General features: G+C 44.0%; 1 protein-coding gene across 12 annotated transcripts in view; it reads left to right on the forward strand.

Annotated features, from left to right (window-relative positions):
* The window catches only part of PNPLA4 (patatin like phospholipase domain containing 4), a 181,339-nt gene that overhangs the window by 141,932 nt on the left and 25,834 nt on the right, over positions 1-13,573 (forward strand). For 11 of the 12 annotated variants that reach the window (XR_010240052.1, XR_010240098.1, XM_063955497.1 and 8 more), the window contains exon 5: positions 3,637-3,702. The exons of the other annotated variant lie outside the window; for it this stretch is intronic. Coding sequence is in view for 9 of the 11 variants with exons in the window: in XM_063955497.1 (XP_063811567.1) it covers positions 3,637-3,702 (66 nt within the window). In the remaining 2 variants the exon portion in view is untranslated. The remainder of the gene's footprint in view (positions 1-3,636; positions 3,703-13,573) is intronic. 12 annotated transcript variants of the gene reach the window in all.

Genomic DNA, 13,573 nt, shown 5'->3' on the forward strand with positions numbered 1-13,573 from the left:
AGCTGCGGACTCGTCCCCAGTTTCTTCCTAAGGTGGTGTCAGCGTTTCACCTGAACCAGCTTATTGTGGTACCTGCGGCTACTAGGGACTTGGAGGACTCCAAGTTGCTAGATGTTGTCAGGGCCCTGAAAATATAGGTTTCCAGGACGGCTGGAGTCAGGAAAACTGACTCGCTGTTATCCTGTATGCACCCAACAAACTGGGTACTCTTGCTTCTAAGCAGACGATTGCTCGTTGGATTTGTAGCACATTTCAACTTGCACATTCTGTGGCAGGCCTGCCACAGCCTAAATCTGTCAAGGCCCATTCCACAAGGAAGGTGGGCTCATGCTGGGCGGCTGCCCGAGGGGTCTCGGCATTGCAACTCTGCCGAGCAGCTACGTGGTCGGGGGAGAACACGTTTGTAAAATTCTACAAATTTGATACCCTGGCTAAAGAGGACCTGGAGTTCTCTCATTCGGTGCTGCAGAGTCATCCGCACTCTCCCGCCCGTTTGGGAGCTTTGGTATAATCCCCATGGTCCTGACGGAGTCCCCAGCATCCACTAGGACGTTAGAGAAAATAAGATTTTACTTACCGATAAATCTATTTCTCGTAGTCCGTAGTGGATGCTGGGCGCCCATCCCAAGTGCGGATTGTCTGCAATACTTGTACATAGTTATTGTTACAAAAATCGGGTTATTATTGTTGTGAGCCATCTTTTCAGAGGCTCCGCTGTTATCATGCTGTTAACTGGGTTCAGATCACAGGTTGTACAGTGTGATTGGTGTAGCTGGTATGAGTCTTACCCGGGATTCAAAATCCTTCCTTATTGTGTACGCTCGTCCGGGCACAGTATCCTAACTGAGGCTTGGAGGAGGGTCATAGGGGGAGGAGCCAGTGCACACCACCTGATCCTAAAGCTTTTACTTTTGTGCCCTGTCTCCTGCGGAGCCGCTATTCCCCATGGTCCTGACGGAGTCCCCAGCATCCACTACGGACTACGAGAAATAGATTTATCGGTAAGTAAAATCTTATTTTTTACGCATGAAATGTTAAGAAAAGAACAATGAAAATAACAAATGTTAAAAATGAATCAACAGATAGCAAATTAAATTACTATACATATAAACATGGTGCCAGCCCTACTGGTAGCCTAGGCGGTGTCTCTCCCACCACCACTTCCCCCTCCTACACAAGCAAACATGAGCAAACAACCCCATACAAACTTGGAAGTATTGCCCGCTACCTCCTCAGATTCATACTTTAGTCATGCGGGCATACTGTACTCGAGTCCTCAGAGCTTGGCTGTGATATCACAGTTTGTATTTTCTCCCCGTACTTGCGTGGGTTTCCTCCGGGTACTCCGGTTTCCTCCCACAATCCAAAAATATACCGGTAGGTTAATTGGCTTCCAACAAAAGTTAACCCTAGTGTGAATGTGTCTGTGTGTACATGTGATAGGGAATATAGATTGTAAGCTCCACTGGGGCAGGGACTGATGTGAATGGCCAAATATTCTCTGTAAAGCGCTGCGGAATATGTGTGCGCTATATAAATAACTGGTAATAAATAAATATCACACTGAAGCTGTGCCCTACTCCCAGCACAACACTGATAGGAGGAGCAGCAGCCAGCAGCTTCCCATGTAAGAAGTTGCGGTCTGATCCTGCTTAATGTCACTGGCAAGTGCTCTGTATGATGGACCTACTGGGGCACTAACCACTTATCTAGCATGATATGCAGAATGGGTCTTCTCCTCTGGCCCCAAGGCAGTAAAGTTATGATCTTTGGCTGCCGACATAACAGCTGAAATCGCACACCCAAATGCTGTGCGAGCAACATACTGGGGTGCATGCGCTGAAATCTAAAAGCACTGTGAGCCTTCTCTCTGCAGGTGTAGAGATCAGCTGCAGCATGGTGGACTGATGATCACTCCCACCTGACGCATGCTTCACGGTACTCTGCATAAGGAGGGAGAGTCAATGCCAGTGGGGAGGGAGTACTTATTCAGGGGGACCTATGGTCACTGCTGGGGGAAGGGGTGGGGGATGGGGGGGGGGGGGGAGTTGTACCACTATGGATCTGTCACCACTAGGTGGGTGTGAGGTAATGCCACTTGGAATATGTTGATGCCAGGAAATGTATTAACACTGTGGAATTGGAGGCAATGTACACAATGGGGGGAGGGTGGTGCAAAACACCCCCTAGGTATATATATTTTTTCTCTATTAAATATTTGTCTTTAAAAATATTTTCTAAACTTACAGTATTTTTATATTTTGAAAAATCTGGCAATTTCTGGATGGTTTTTGAAATATAAATTAGCCAGTTAAGTGTGTAAATTCACTGGATAAATGACATTATTAGACCTCACCATTGACCTTCTAATTGAAGCAGTGGTCTGAAAACAGGTAATATGTTTACCCTTCCTATCAACTCCATTACAGGTTGAGTATCCCATATCCAAATATTCCGAAATACGGAATATTCCGAAATACAGACTTTTTTGAGTGGGAGTGAGATAGTGAAACCTTTGTTTTTTGATGGCTCAATGTACACAAACTTTGTTTAATACACAAAGTTATTAAAAATATTGTATTAAATGACCTTTAGGCTGTGTATATGAAACATAAATGAATTGTGTGAATGTAGACACACTTTGTTTAATGCACAAAGTTATAAAAAATATTGGCTAAAATGACCTTCAGGCTGTGTGTATAAGGTGTATATGTAACATAAATGCATTCTGTGCTTAGATTTAGGTCCCATCACCATGATATCTCATTATGGTATGCAATTATTCCAAAATACGGAAAAATCCCATATCCAAAATACTGCTGGTCCCAAGCATTTTGGATAAGGGATACTCAACCTGTAATAAATCTTCCCCAGTGAAACAAAGAAGATGATTTAACCTGCTAGTGACATTGGATCCGTAATTTAAAGAACTAATCCAAACCATGCTGCCTTCTGTCAGGATCACTTGACTACTGTAATATTTTGTCTGTCTACACTGTTATAGAATAGATCAGCACATTTTAGTCTAGAATAATCTCTCACGGTCATTTTTTTTCTAGAGCTTTAATATAGTGTACTGGGGTCTTGTATGACTGCATGTGACCATGTAGATGTCTTGCATAGTCATTAAAACATTCATTTCTTTTGGAAAGACTAGCAGAGTACAGGCATGTCACAGGAATATACTTAAGGTTAAATGTCTCTTTTGACACTGCCACGACTTAATAATGTAGAATTGCATTTATGTATTAGCGGCTGAAAGACTTCTTCTTTTTTTTTTTTTTTAAACATGTATTGCAAAGTGCCTAAAAAGGAACTTGAGAACTAGTGTGAAATTTCCAGCTTATTACTATTTCATGCCTTTTATGTAACAAGGCGATGGCGAGGCTCATCTCCGCAGCCTAACACTGTACAGAACTAGAATTCCTGCACTTGTGGAAAGCTGAATAGTACAGCATTTGACTGTCTTTATTCTTTGAAGCATGATTGTGGTTATTTTGTTTAATTAAGCTGAATTGTTATTATAGAAGCTTTACCATGTAGAAAATGGCTATTTCTCTCTGACCCTGTTGTTGTGCTAAATATAACGGTATACAAATATGTAACATTACAAACTTTCTTCTTCTTTTTTTACAGGTACTTTTGGCAAGTTGTTTTGTGCCTGTGTATGCTGGTATTCAGGCTGTAGAGTATAGAGGAGAGGTAATGATCAATACAGTCCCTTTCACCTTTTGATTATGATCATTGATGTGCTAATGAATTATTTTCACTTCAGTTTTAAGTTGAATGAAATATCAAAATTTTCACAAAATAATAATAAGAGCATAATTACTACAGATAAAAGCTCAAGCAGTGATGCGTTTGGACAAAGTTAGGGCAGGGCTTCTCAAATTCTGTCCTCAGTGCATACTAATACCCCGTTCACACTGCACAAATAACTCTGTATTTAGCCGGATTGACACGGGTCGCTGCGCAGTGTGAATGAGTCAATTCCCGGGTCACCTGACACGGTAATTAAACCCGGGAATAAAGAAGGGTTATTACCGGGTTAGGCGCAGTGTGAATGGGTTACCTGGGTCGATGCGACCCGGTACCTGTTCACAGCATAGGGAGAGGCGGCACGGAGATGATTTAATCTCCAGTGCCGGCTCCTGTGCTGGCTCTATCCCGATCCCTGATGGCAACCCGACCCGGGTCGGAAAGCCAGTCTGAAAGGGTTCAATGCCAGGTTGCACCCGGGAAGGACCCGTTTCCAATTCCCAGGTACGACCTGGCATTTGCAATCTGAACGGAGTATAACAGTTCTGATTTTAAGTACTGTATATTCATGCTTGAGCACAGGCACTTTTATTACTAACTCGGTCAATTTACAGATGTAGTCACGCTCATCATGGCTACATCTTGGCAAAGTTGGGCGTGACCATGTGCATATCTACGGCGCATGTGCGCCTTAGATGCGCATGTTCCCCATTTGCAATGAATGGGGCAGCTAAATATGCAGCTCGGCATGGCTAGGCGAGAGTGCCTGTCCACTGGAGATGTAGCCACGATGAGCATGGCTACATGTGTAAGTTAACCCATCTGTCCTCCATTATGAATATCCTTAAATTATGGACTGCTGGTGTGCCTTGGGGACTGGGTTTGAGAAGCACTTTATTTGGTTATTGTTTAACTAACCATTTAGGATCCAATAATACGTAAAAAAACGGGATCCGGTCTGAAAGTCGACACTGCCTAGGTTGACAATGTTTTGGTCGACCACTATAGGTCGACAGTGATGGAAGGTTGACATGGTTCCTAGGTCGACATGTTCTATGTCTACAGTTCACAAGGTCAACATGAGTTTTTCACATTTTTTTTTTTCATTTTTTTCATTTTTCATATATAACGATCCATGTGGATACGATTGGGAATAGTAACCTGTGCCAAGCGCAGCGGCAGCGGAGCAAGGCACCTTGCCCAAAGCATGGCGAGTGTAGCGAGCCATGCGAGGGGACACGGTGCACTAACTTGGCTTCCCAGTCACTATACGGAGTAAACGACACCCAGAAAACGTTAAAAACTCATGTCGACCTTGTGAACTGTCGACATAGAGCATGTCGACCTAGGAACCACGTCGACCATCCATCCCTGTAGACATAGTGCCTGTCGACCTTCAGTGGTCGACTCAAACATTGTCGACCTAGATGGTGCCGATTTGATGAACCACACCCAAAAAAACTACTTCCTGTATACAATATAGCAAAACAGTAATTGGTTCTTGAAATGTTTACATTGTACTGTACAGTATGTAGTATTTTGTCTGTGCTGGTAGGTGTTATCTTGATTCTGTAATATTTTAGGCCAGGTAAAGGACAGAGGCAGAATCATCATGAAGTTTAGTACTGTAGTTTTAAAATGTTATTAATATATCATATTTTGCTGGAAAAACCATTATTTTGTGTCATCCTTTCCAATGCCTTTTGTCAAACTTCTTATTGTGTGATATCCTTCTCATAATTATACTTAGCAATGAGTAAGACCTAATATCCTTGGATATGTGGTCAGGCCCAGATACTAATACATATGTGTCCTCATACACTGTGGCTTCAGACAGGCCAAATAGCATTTCTTTGCGCACCAGGAATGGAACACTTTTCCTGGCCAAGATGTGCATCTCATTCGCATAAATAAAACAACTGGGAGCAACAAAACTACTCTGCTAGATTACACTGATCAACTGTATGTGCAGCATTTGTATATCTGTGTGCGACAGTCAGTCTGTGTATGAAGTGCTGCAATGCAGCAGCCACAGCTTTTTCTCATGCCAAGTTCTGTTGTGCTTCATCGGTGACCATGTATGTGTTTAAATGAACTCCTGTGCTGTTAAAGCTGCTGGCCAGCATCTCCAGTACACTGTGAGTGGTGTTTTGCTGCATCTGTGATATTAATAAGATGCACAACTTTAAGAAAAAGACTGTATAATACTGTACACCAGTCAGAGCATCTCAATTACGCCGGATTTCTTGCACCTTATGGCATATGGATGCTAAGTGTATGAGGACACATCTGTGCAGTAAATATGACAGGGAGCAGGCCTAACAGAGACATACACATCTCCTTAGGTTATCCAACTTTGTAAAGATATAGTATAAAGTTATATCCTGCATATTTATTCCTTACTTGGCTTATAACAATCACAATTAGTTCTATTTAAGATGGGATGTTGCCCATAGCAACCAATCATATTGTACTTCTTATTTATCTAGCACCTTCTAGAAGATAATACCTGGAATCTGATTGGCTGCGATGGGCAACATCCCATCTTAAATAGAATTCCCATCTTAGTAAATTTACCCCTCAGTGTCTCCTAGAATGAATGTTCTGTGTGTACAGCATTAAATATTCTTCTTTAAAAAAAACCCACAATAATAAAAAACAATAAAAAAAAAAAATATGGTTCCCTTATCTGTGGTGTGAGTAGTGGTGGCGAGAGGAGGAAGAGGAAACTAATTGCCCGGGCTGCTGGAGGTGCCTCGCAGAGGCCCAGAACCGCTCCCCTCCCTGCGCATGTACCTACAAATAAAGCTGGCACCATTTTCTGACTGATAACTTAGGGAAGATGGCGCCCACAGTTTTAAAACAAAGACTCTGGAAGACTCTGGAGCTGTACCAGAGTCTTTGCTCTCTTATTCACATGCGTCATCTTTCCTAATATCACTGGGAAGAATTTGACGTGCCCCCACCTGTCCCCCCCCCTTGTGCATTAGAATGGTGCCCCCTGTGGAGCGCACGGGGCCACTTTGCAGCCCCACATTTATTAGGCCACACCCTCCTGTTCATTACCAGGGCCCGACGGGGCTCTCAACACCCGTGGGTGTTGGGACCACTTGATACATAAAATCTAGGAATGACAGTTGTTGAGGCTAGTGCCATAGGTGTATCTATAATAGGTGCAGGGTGTACAGTGCACATAGGCCACTAGGTCTGGGGAGGCCCACACCTGATACCCTGCACCAGTGGTGGCTCCAGAGGTGGGGCTGCAGCGCAGTCCAACTGCCAGTGAATCAGTTTGGAATGACAGTTGGTAGCAGTAGGTGTGGCTCCCCTATTTGAATTTTGGACTGCACTGCAGCCCCACCCCTGGAGCTGCCACTGCCCTGCACCCATTCATGATACTTACCTGTCCTCTGAAACTACAGAAAGCACTGCGAAAATGGAGCAGGAAAGAGTCTTTTCATGAATGTCCCACGAAAGGTGGGGCCCGCTTGTAAACTGCATGTGGGCTCCGTATGCTGTTAAACTGCTCCTGGAAAGTTCATGTGACTATTATAAGCAGTCAATAATAAAACCATTGACAACTGGCATTTCTTTGTAGCTACTGGTGGTGTGGCACAGTTGATAAATATAAGCTTAATCACAGTAAATGGGCAATAAAAAATGAGTCCGACAATGGAATTACACCTTAAACCCACAATATTGTTTTTAGGCCAAAAGGTTGCACCGAGGTGGCTGGATGACTAAGCTAAGCGACACAAGTGTGTGGCACAAACACCTGGCCCATCTAGGAGTGGCACTGCAGTGGCAGACAGGATGGCAGATTTAAAAAATAGGCCCCAAACAGTGCATGATGCAAAGAAGAAAAAGAGTTGCAATTAGGTAGCTGGATGGCTAAGCTAAGCGACACATGTGTGCGGCACAAACACCTGGCCTATCTAGGAGTGGCACTGCAGTGGCAGACAGGATGGTACTTAAAAAAACTAGGCCCCAAACAGCACATCATGCAAAGAAGAAAAAGAGGTGCAACGAGGTAGCTGTATGATTAAGCAAAGCGACTCAAGTGTGCGGCACAAACAACATGGGTCATGCTGGAATTGGCCCAGATGTAATAGATGCACAATATTGGTGGCACAGGAGAGCGTACTCCTAAACCACACACGGCAAAGCCTGTAAAATTAATTTGGATAATAACCCTTTTATTTGGAGCTATTATAATATGCAGCACAGGTGAGCGTACCCCTACACCACACAGGGCAAACCCTGTAAAAATTATATGGATAATAATATACTGTAAGTAATGTATATAACCCTTTTATTTGGAGTAAATAATATACAGCACAGGACACCACCACTGGACTTATGGCAGCACAAAACAGCACCACCGGACTGGACTTATACGGCACTACCCCTGGACTTGCAAGGCAGTGTCACACAGAATAGTCCCCAAACAGAAACCCTTGATACTGAGGTGCCTACAAATATCAAATTATATGATATCAGGGAAACATCGGGTGGAAATGTGAGGTTTAAAAATAGGTCCAACTTTTATCCATTACAATATAGATGACCTTACATTGAAAGCTTCTTCTTCAAGGCAACAATGGATCACTTTAGAGTGCTTTGTAATAAAGAGGAAAAAATTTGAATAATCAGAGATAACCTCACTAAGGAAGAACGATTGGCAATTAAAAAATCTTTGCTCAGACCCAGAGTTGACAATTAAACAGGCCGACAAAGGGGGTGGGGTTGTTCTTCTTAATACATCGGATTATCTGGTCGAGGCAAATCGCCAACTTAATAATGAGGATTACTACAGGAAGTTGAAAGGTAACCCTACAAAGAGGTTCATTAGTAATTTGAAAAATATGCTTGATAAGGCAATGGATGAAGGGGCCATCCAAAGGGAGGTGTACCATTTTTTACTTGCTCAATATCCGATAGTCCCTACATTTTACTATCTTCCAAAGATCGATAAGAGTTTAGTATCCCCTCCCGGAAGACCGATTAATATCAGGAGTGCGTTCAATGACGAATAATCTGTCTTATTTTGTAGATAGTTTTCTGCAGAAGCATGTGAAATTATTAAGATCATATATAAAAGACACAACTTGTTTTTTGAAACTTATTGAGCAGATAAAATGGAAACCTACCTATTGGTTTATTACATGTGATGTTGAGTCGCTATATTCCAATATTGATCATACACTAGGACTTCAGGCGGTAGAGCACTACTTGTCACAAGATGACACTAATACTGATGTTTTAAAGAAGTTTATTTTATCTTCAATTGATTATATTTTGAGTCACAATTATTTCTTGTTTAATAATTATTATTATTTACAAACATGGGGTACCGCTATGGGGACCAGGTTTGCCCCGAGCTTCGCCAACCTCTTAATGGGATGTTTTGAGGAGTAATATATATGGGCGGAGTCCGGGGCGAACCTGGTCCTATACGGACGTTATATAGATGATTTATTTTTGATTTGGGATTGGGATTTAAATTCTATTAAGTTTGTAGCTTCACTGAACTGTAATACTTTTGGATTAACATTCACGAGCACAGTACATCAGTCAGAAATAACGTTTCTTGATATAGCCCTCTCTGTAGTAGATAATAAGTTGAATACGAGAACCCATATCAAGGAAGTCGATCAGAATAGATATCTAAACTTTAAAAGTGGCCATTATTGTAAATGGAAAACTTTGCTGTGGACATCTGTTCTAATTACATAAAAGCTGCTAAGGGAGGAAGGAGAGGGAGCGCTCCCCGGTCTGTAAGTCCTTGCTGGATACCTTGTTCATCAGTTCTAAACAGTTATAAACATTGGACTCCACTTTGTAAAGCCCCCGCATACTGCTACCCACGGGAGGTAGGAGCTAAATTACCAGTGATATCTGAGGAATAACGTTTGCTATACTGGATCCAATTAGCAATGGACTAACTCATTAATACGAATGGATGATTAACATTAATAGTGAGCAAGACTGCATGCCCGTTTCTTATTTTAAGTCTATTAACTGACTAACATCCGATTTTTTATTTATATGTGATTATGTGATGATTAATTGTATCTTAACCTGATATTTATTTTTTTATATGGCCATATATGCTCTGTTTGTGAAAATAAATACATTGTTTTATTTTATGAATGTGACTGGACAGCGCTTCCTATTGGAACTTTGGTTTTAATTATTTTGATTGCTTGCTATAAGGGTATTTGCAATAGCCCTGACTAGGAAGCTGCAGTCCAGTCCCAGATTTATGTTTGCCAGCAGTTCTAAGGATCAGGCGCCAAGTATATTTTTTGTCTATTAGTCCCCAAACAGCACATGATGCAAAGAAGAAAAAGAGGTGCAAGATGGAATTGTCCTTAGGCCCTCCCACCCACCCTTATGTTGTATAAACAGGACATGCACACTTTAACAAACCAAACATTTCAGCGACAGTGTCTGCTACACGGGTGTAGTATGGCATGCCGGGAGCCAGCATACCGGTGCCGGAATCCCGACCGCTGGCATACCGACAGCTGGGCAAGCGCAAATGAGCCCCTTGCGGGCTCGCTGTGCTTGCCACGCTGTGTGCATGGTGGTGCGTGTATTCTCCCTCCAGGGGGGTCGTGGACCCCTAGAGGGAGAAAAGGTGTCGGTATACCAGGTGTCGGGATTCCGGCGCCAGTATACTGTGCGCTGGGATCCTAAATACCACCCCTGCCACACGACTGTGGCTGAAATGACTGGTTTGTTTTTGCCCCCACCAAAAAAGTAGCATTCAGTGTTATGATTCCTGTACTCCAGACCGGAGGAGATCTTATGGCAGGGATCTGAGTACAGGAAAATAAGCTGGTTGTGGGAGCTGGATAGCCTAGTAACCCCTGGCGCCCTAACTCCGTTGTCTCGCCCGTGTTATCAGAAATCCCCTGCGAGACTATGGTTGCTTGAGCCCATGGCAGCCGCGTTCGAAGGGCGGATTATGTCTGCCCAACCCCGATGCCCCCGCAGGTCTTAATGGGAGACAAGGGGAAGTCCGAGACAGGGTGATAACAAGGGGCCCTCTGACTAAGCAACCAGGCCAGGGGTTACAAGCTAACTAACTAAATCAAAAGGTATGTGCGGACTAGCCGCCAGGAAAAAGGACAACCAAGGATCCACTGATCCGACACTCCTATCCGGCACCGCCGGACACCAGAGTGGATCTGTGGAAGCGGAATCCTCCGCAAAGCTCCAGAACACAATTAAACAAAATAATAAACAGAAGCGGACAAGCCGCAACACACGGCTGCGCCGCGACTCACGAACACCACCAGATGTTAAAGGTGCTCGGTCAGACTCCAGGAACAGATGGTAACTTCCGAGTACAGGATCTCTGAGGACAGGAACAACCGAAAAGACCGGGACTGGGAACTCTCTGCAGCAGACACAGGCAAACAGGAAGCTATCACCGGCGTCTGTAAGAAGTCCTGAGGGTGCCTTTATTCAGGCACCCTCCAATCAGGATCCAGACAGGACAATCAAATAGAAATGCCGTGCAGCTTGCATGCTGCACGGCCAGCACATAATCAGGGTAATGAGAATAGACCCAGCAACGGGGAACGCGGCTGAACGTGGCGTCCCCGTTGCTAAGGTCAGAGCGGCTCCGTGCGCCCGGCGTCTTAGCGTTGCCAGGGAGCCGGCGGCTGAACGCGCACGGCGTCCCTGGTTGCTAGGCGCCGGGCCGCACGGCCGAGCGGACCCCGGCGCCTAACAGTACCCCCCCCTTGAGGAGGGGTCAAGGAACCCCTAAAGCCAGGTTTCCGAGGAAATTCACGAAAAAATGCCCTTTTGAGCTTTGGGGCATGAAGGTCTTCATCCAGGACCCACGACCTTTCCTCTGGCCCATAACCTCTCCAATGCACCAAAAAATAAAGCCGACCCCGGGACAACTTGGAATCGAGAACCTTCTCAACCAAGAACTCTTGCTGACCCTGTACATTAACTGGTGATCTCCCCTGAGATTTTTTACGAGGAAATCTGCTGGACGAAACATATGGTTTAAGCAATGAGCAATGGAAGGTATTTCCGATCCGTAAAGTTTTTGGTAAACGTAACCGGAAAGCAACTGGATTGACTTTTTTGATAATGAGAAATGGTCCAATATATCTAGGACCCAATCTGGCTGAGGTTTGTCGAAGTTTGATGTTGCGAGTCGACAACCACACCCTGTCTCCTACTTTAAAAGTGCACGGCCGCCGGAGCCTGTCAGAAATTTTTTTTTCCCGGAAAGCTGCTTTTCTGAGAGCCAGGTGCACTTTTTTCCAAATAAGTTTAAGATGAGAGGTCAGGGCCAGAGAGGAGACAGAGGAATGTTGAAAAAATGAATTAGCTCTGGGGTGGAAACCAAAAACTGCAAAAAATGGAGACACATTGGTGGAGGAATGACAGGCATTATTATAAGCAAACTCCGCCAATGGAAGAAACTCAGACCAGTCATTTTGGAGTTTGGCCGAGTATAAACGCAAATATTGTTTTAGAGATTGGTTAACTCGCTCAGTCTGTCCATTGGATTGTGGATGATAGCCGGAGGTTAATGATAATTTCATCTTTAATGAAGCACAAAAAGACTTCCAAAATTGCGCAATGAATTGTGGACCCCTGTCAGAAACAATATCAGTGGGTAACCCATGGAGTCTGAAAACATGACGGAGGAACAAGACTGCCAATCCCTGGGCAGATGGCAATCGGGGAAGAGCAATAAAATGGGCCATCTTGCTAAAACGGTCCACTACCACCCATATGACTCGGCATCCGGCTGACAGAGGGAGATCCACCACAAAATCCATGGAGATATGCGACCATGGCCTAAGAGGAACTTTCAAGGGCATAAGTTGACCAATAGGCAAAGAACGGGGAACTTTATGCTGTGCACAGACCTGACACGAAAAAACAAACTCTTTAATGTCTTTGGAAAGACCAGGCCACCATACTGAGCGGGATACTAATTCCAAAGTCTTAGCGATTCGCGGATGCCCTGCAACTTTGCTATCATGAAATTCCGCCAAAACAGTTGCTCTCAAAAACTCAGGAACAAAAAGACGACTAGCAGGAGTATTTCCCGGAGCTTGATGTTGAAGCAGCTTTAATTGGGAAAATACATCCTGTGTGAGACCTGCCTGAATGACTGAAGGCGGAAGTATGGGAGTAACAGGACTGTTGTCTTGAACCGGAAGGAAACTGCGTGACAGGGCATCTGCCTTGGTATTCTTGGAACCTGGTCTGAAGGTGATAATGAATTTGAAACGAGTAAAAAATAAAGCCCAACGAGCCTGTCGGGCATTCAGTCGTTTAGCCGATTCAATGTATTGAAGATTTTTGTGATCAGTCAAAACTGAAATGGTGTGGGTAGCTCCTTCAAGCCAATGTCTCCACTCCTCGAAAGCCCATTTAATAGCCAGCAATTCCCGGTTACCAACATCGTAGTTGGATTCTGCAGATGAGAATTTCCTGGACATAAAGGCACAAGGATGTAACTCAAGGGAATCTGGATCCTTCTGAGAAAGGATAGCCCCTACTCCAACCTCCGAGGCATCCACCTCAATAATGAAAGGTAATTCTGGGTTGGGATGTCTAAGGACAGGGGCTGAGACAAAGGCTTGTTTTAAGGCCTGAAAAGATAACTCCGCTTCACATGACCAATTGGTAGGATCTGCTCCCTTCTTAGTAAGTGCCACAATGGGAGCAACTAGGTCAGAGAAAGAGTGAATAAATCTTCTATAGTAGTTTGCAAACCCTAAAAAGCGCTGAATTGCTTTTAAATTGGTGGGTTGCGCCCAACTAA

The sequence above is a fragment of the Pseudophryne corroboree genome, chromosome 2, assembly GCF_028390025.1.
Source record: "Pseudophryne corroboree isolate aPseCor3 chromosome 2, aPseCor3.hap2, whole genome shotgun sequence".
Classification (NCBI taxonomy): domain Eukaryota; kingdom Metazoa; phylum Chordata; class Amphibia; order Anura; family Myobatrachidae; genus Pseudophryne; species Pseudophryne corroboree.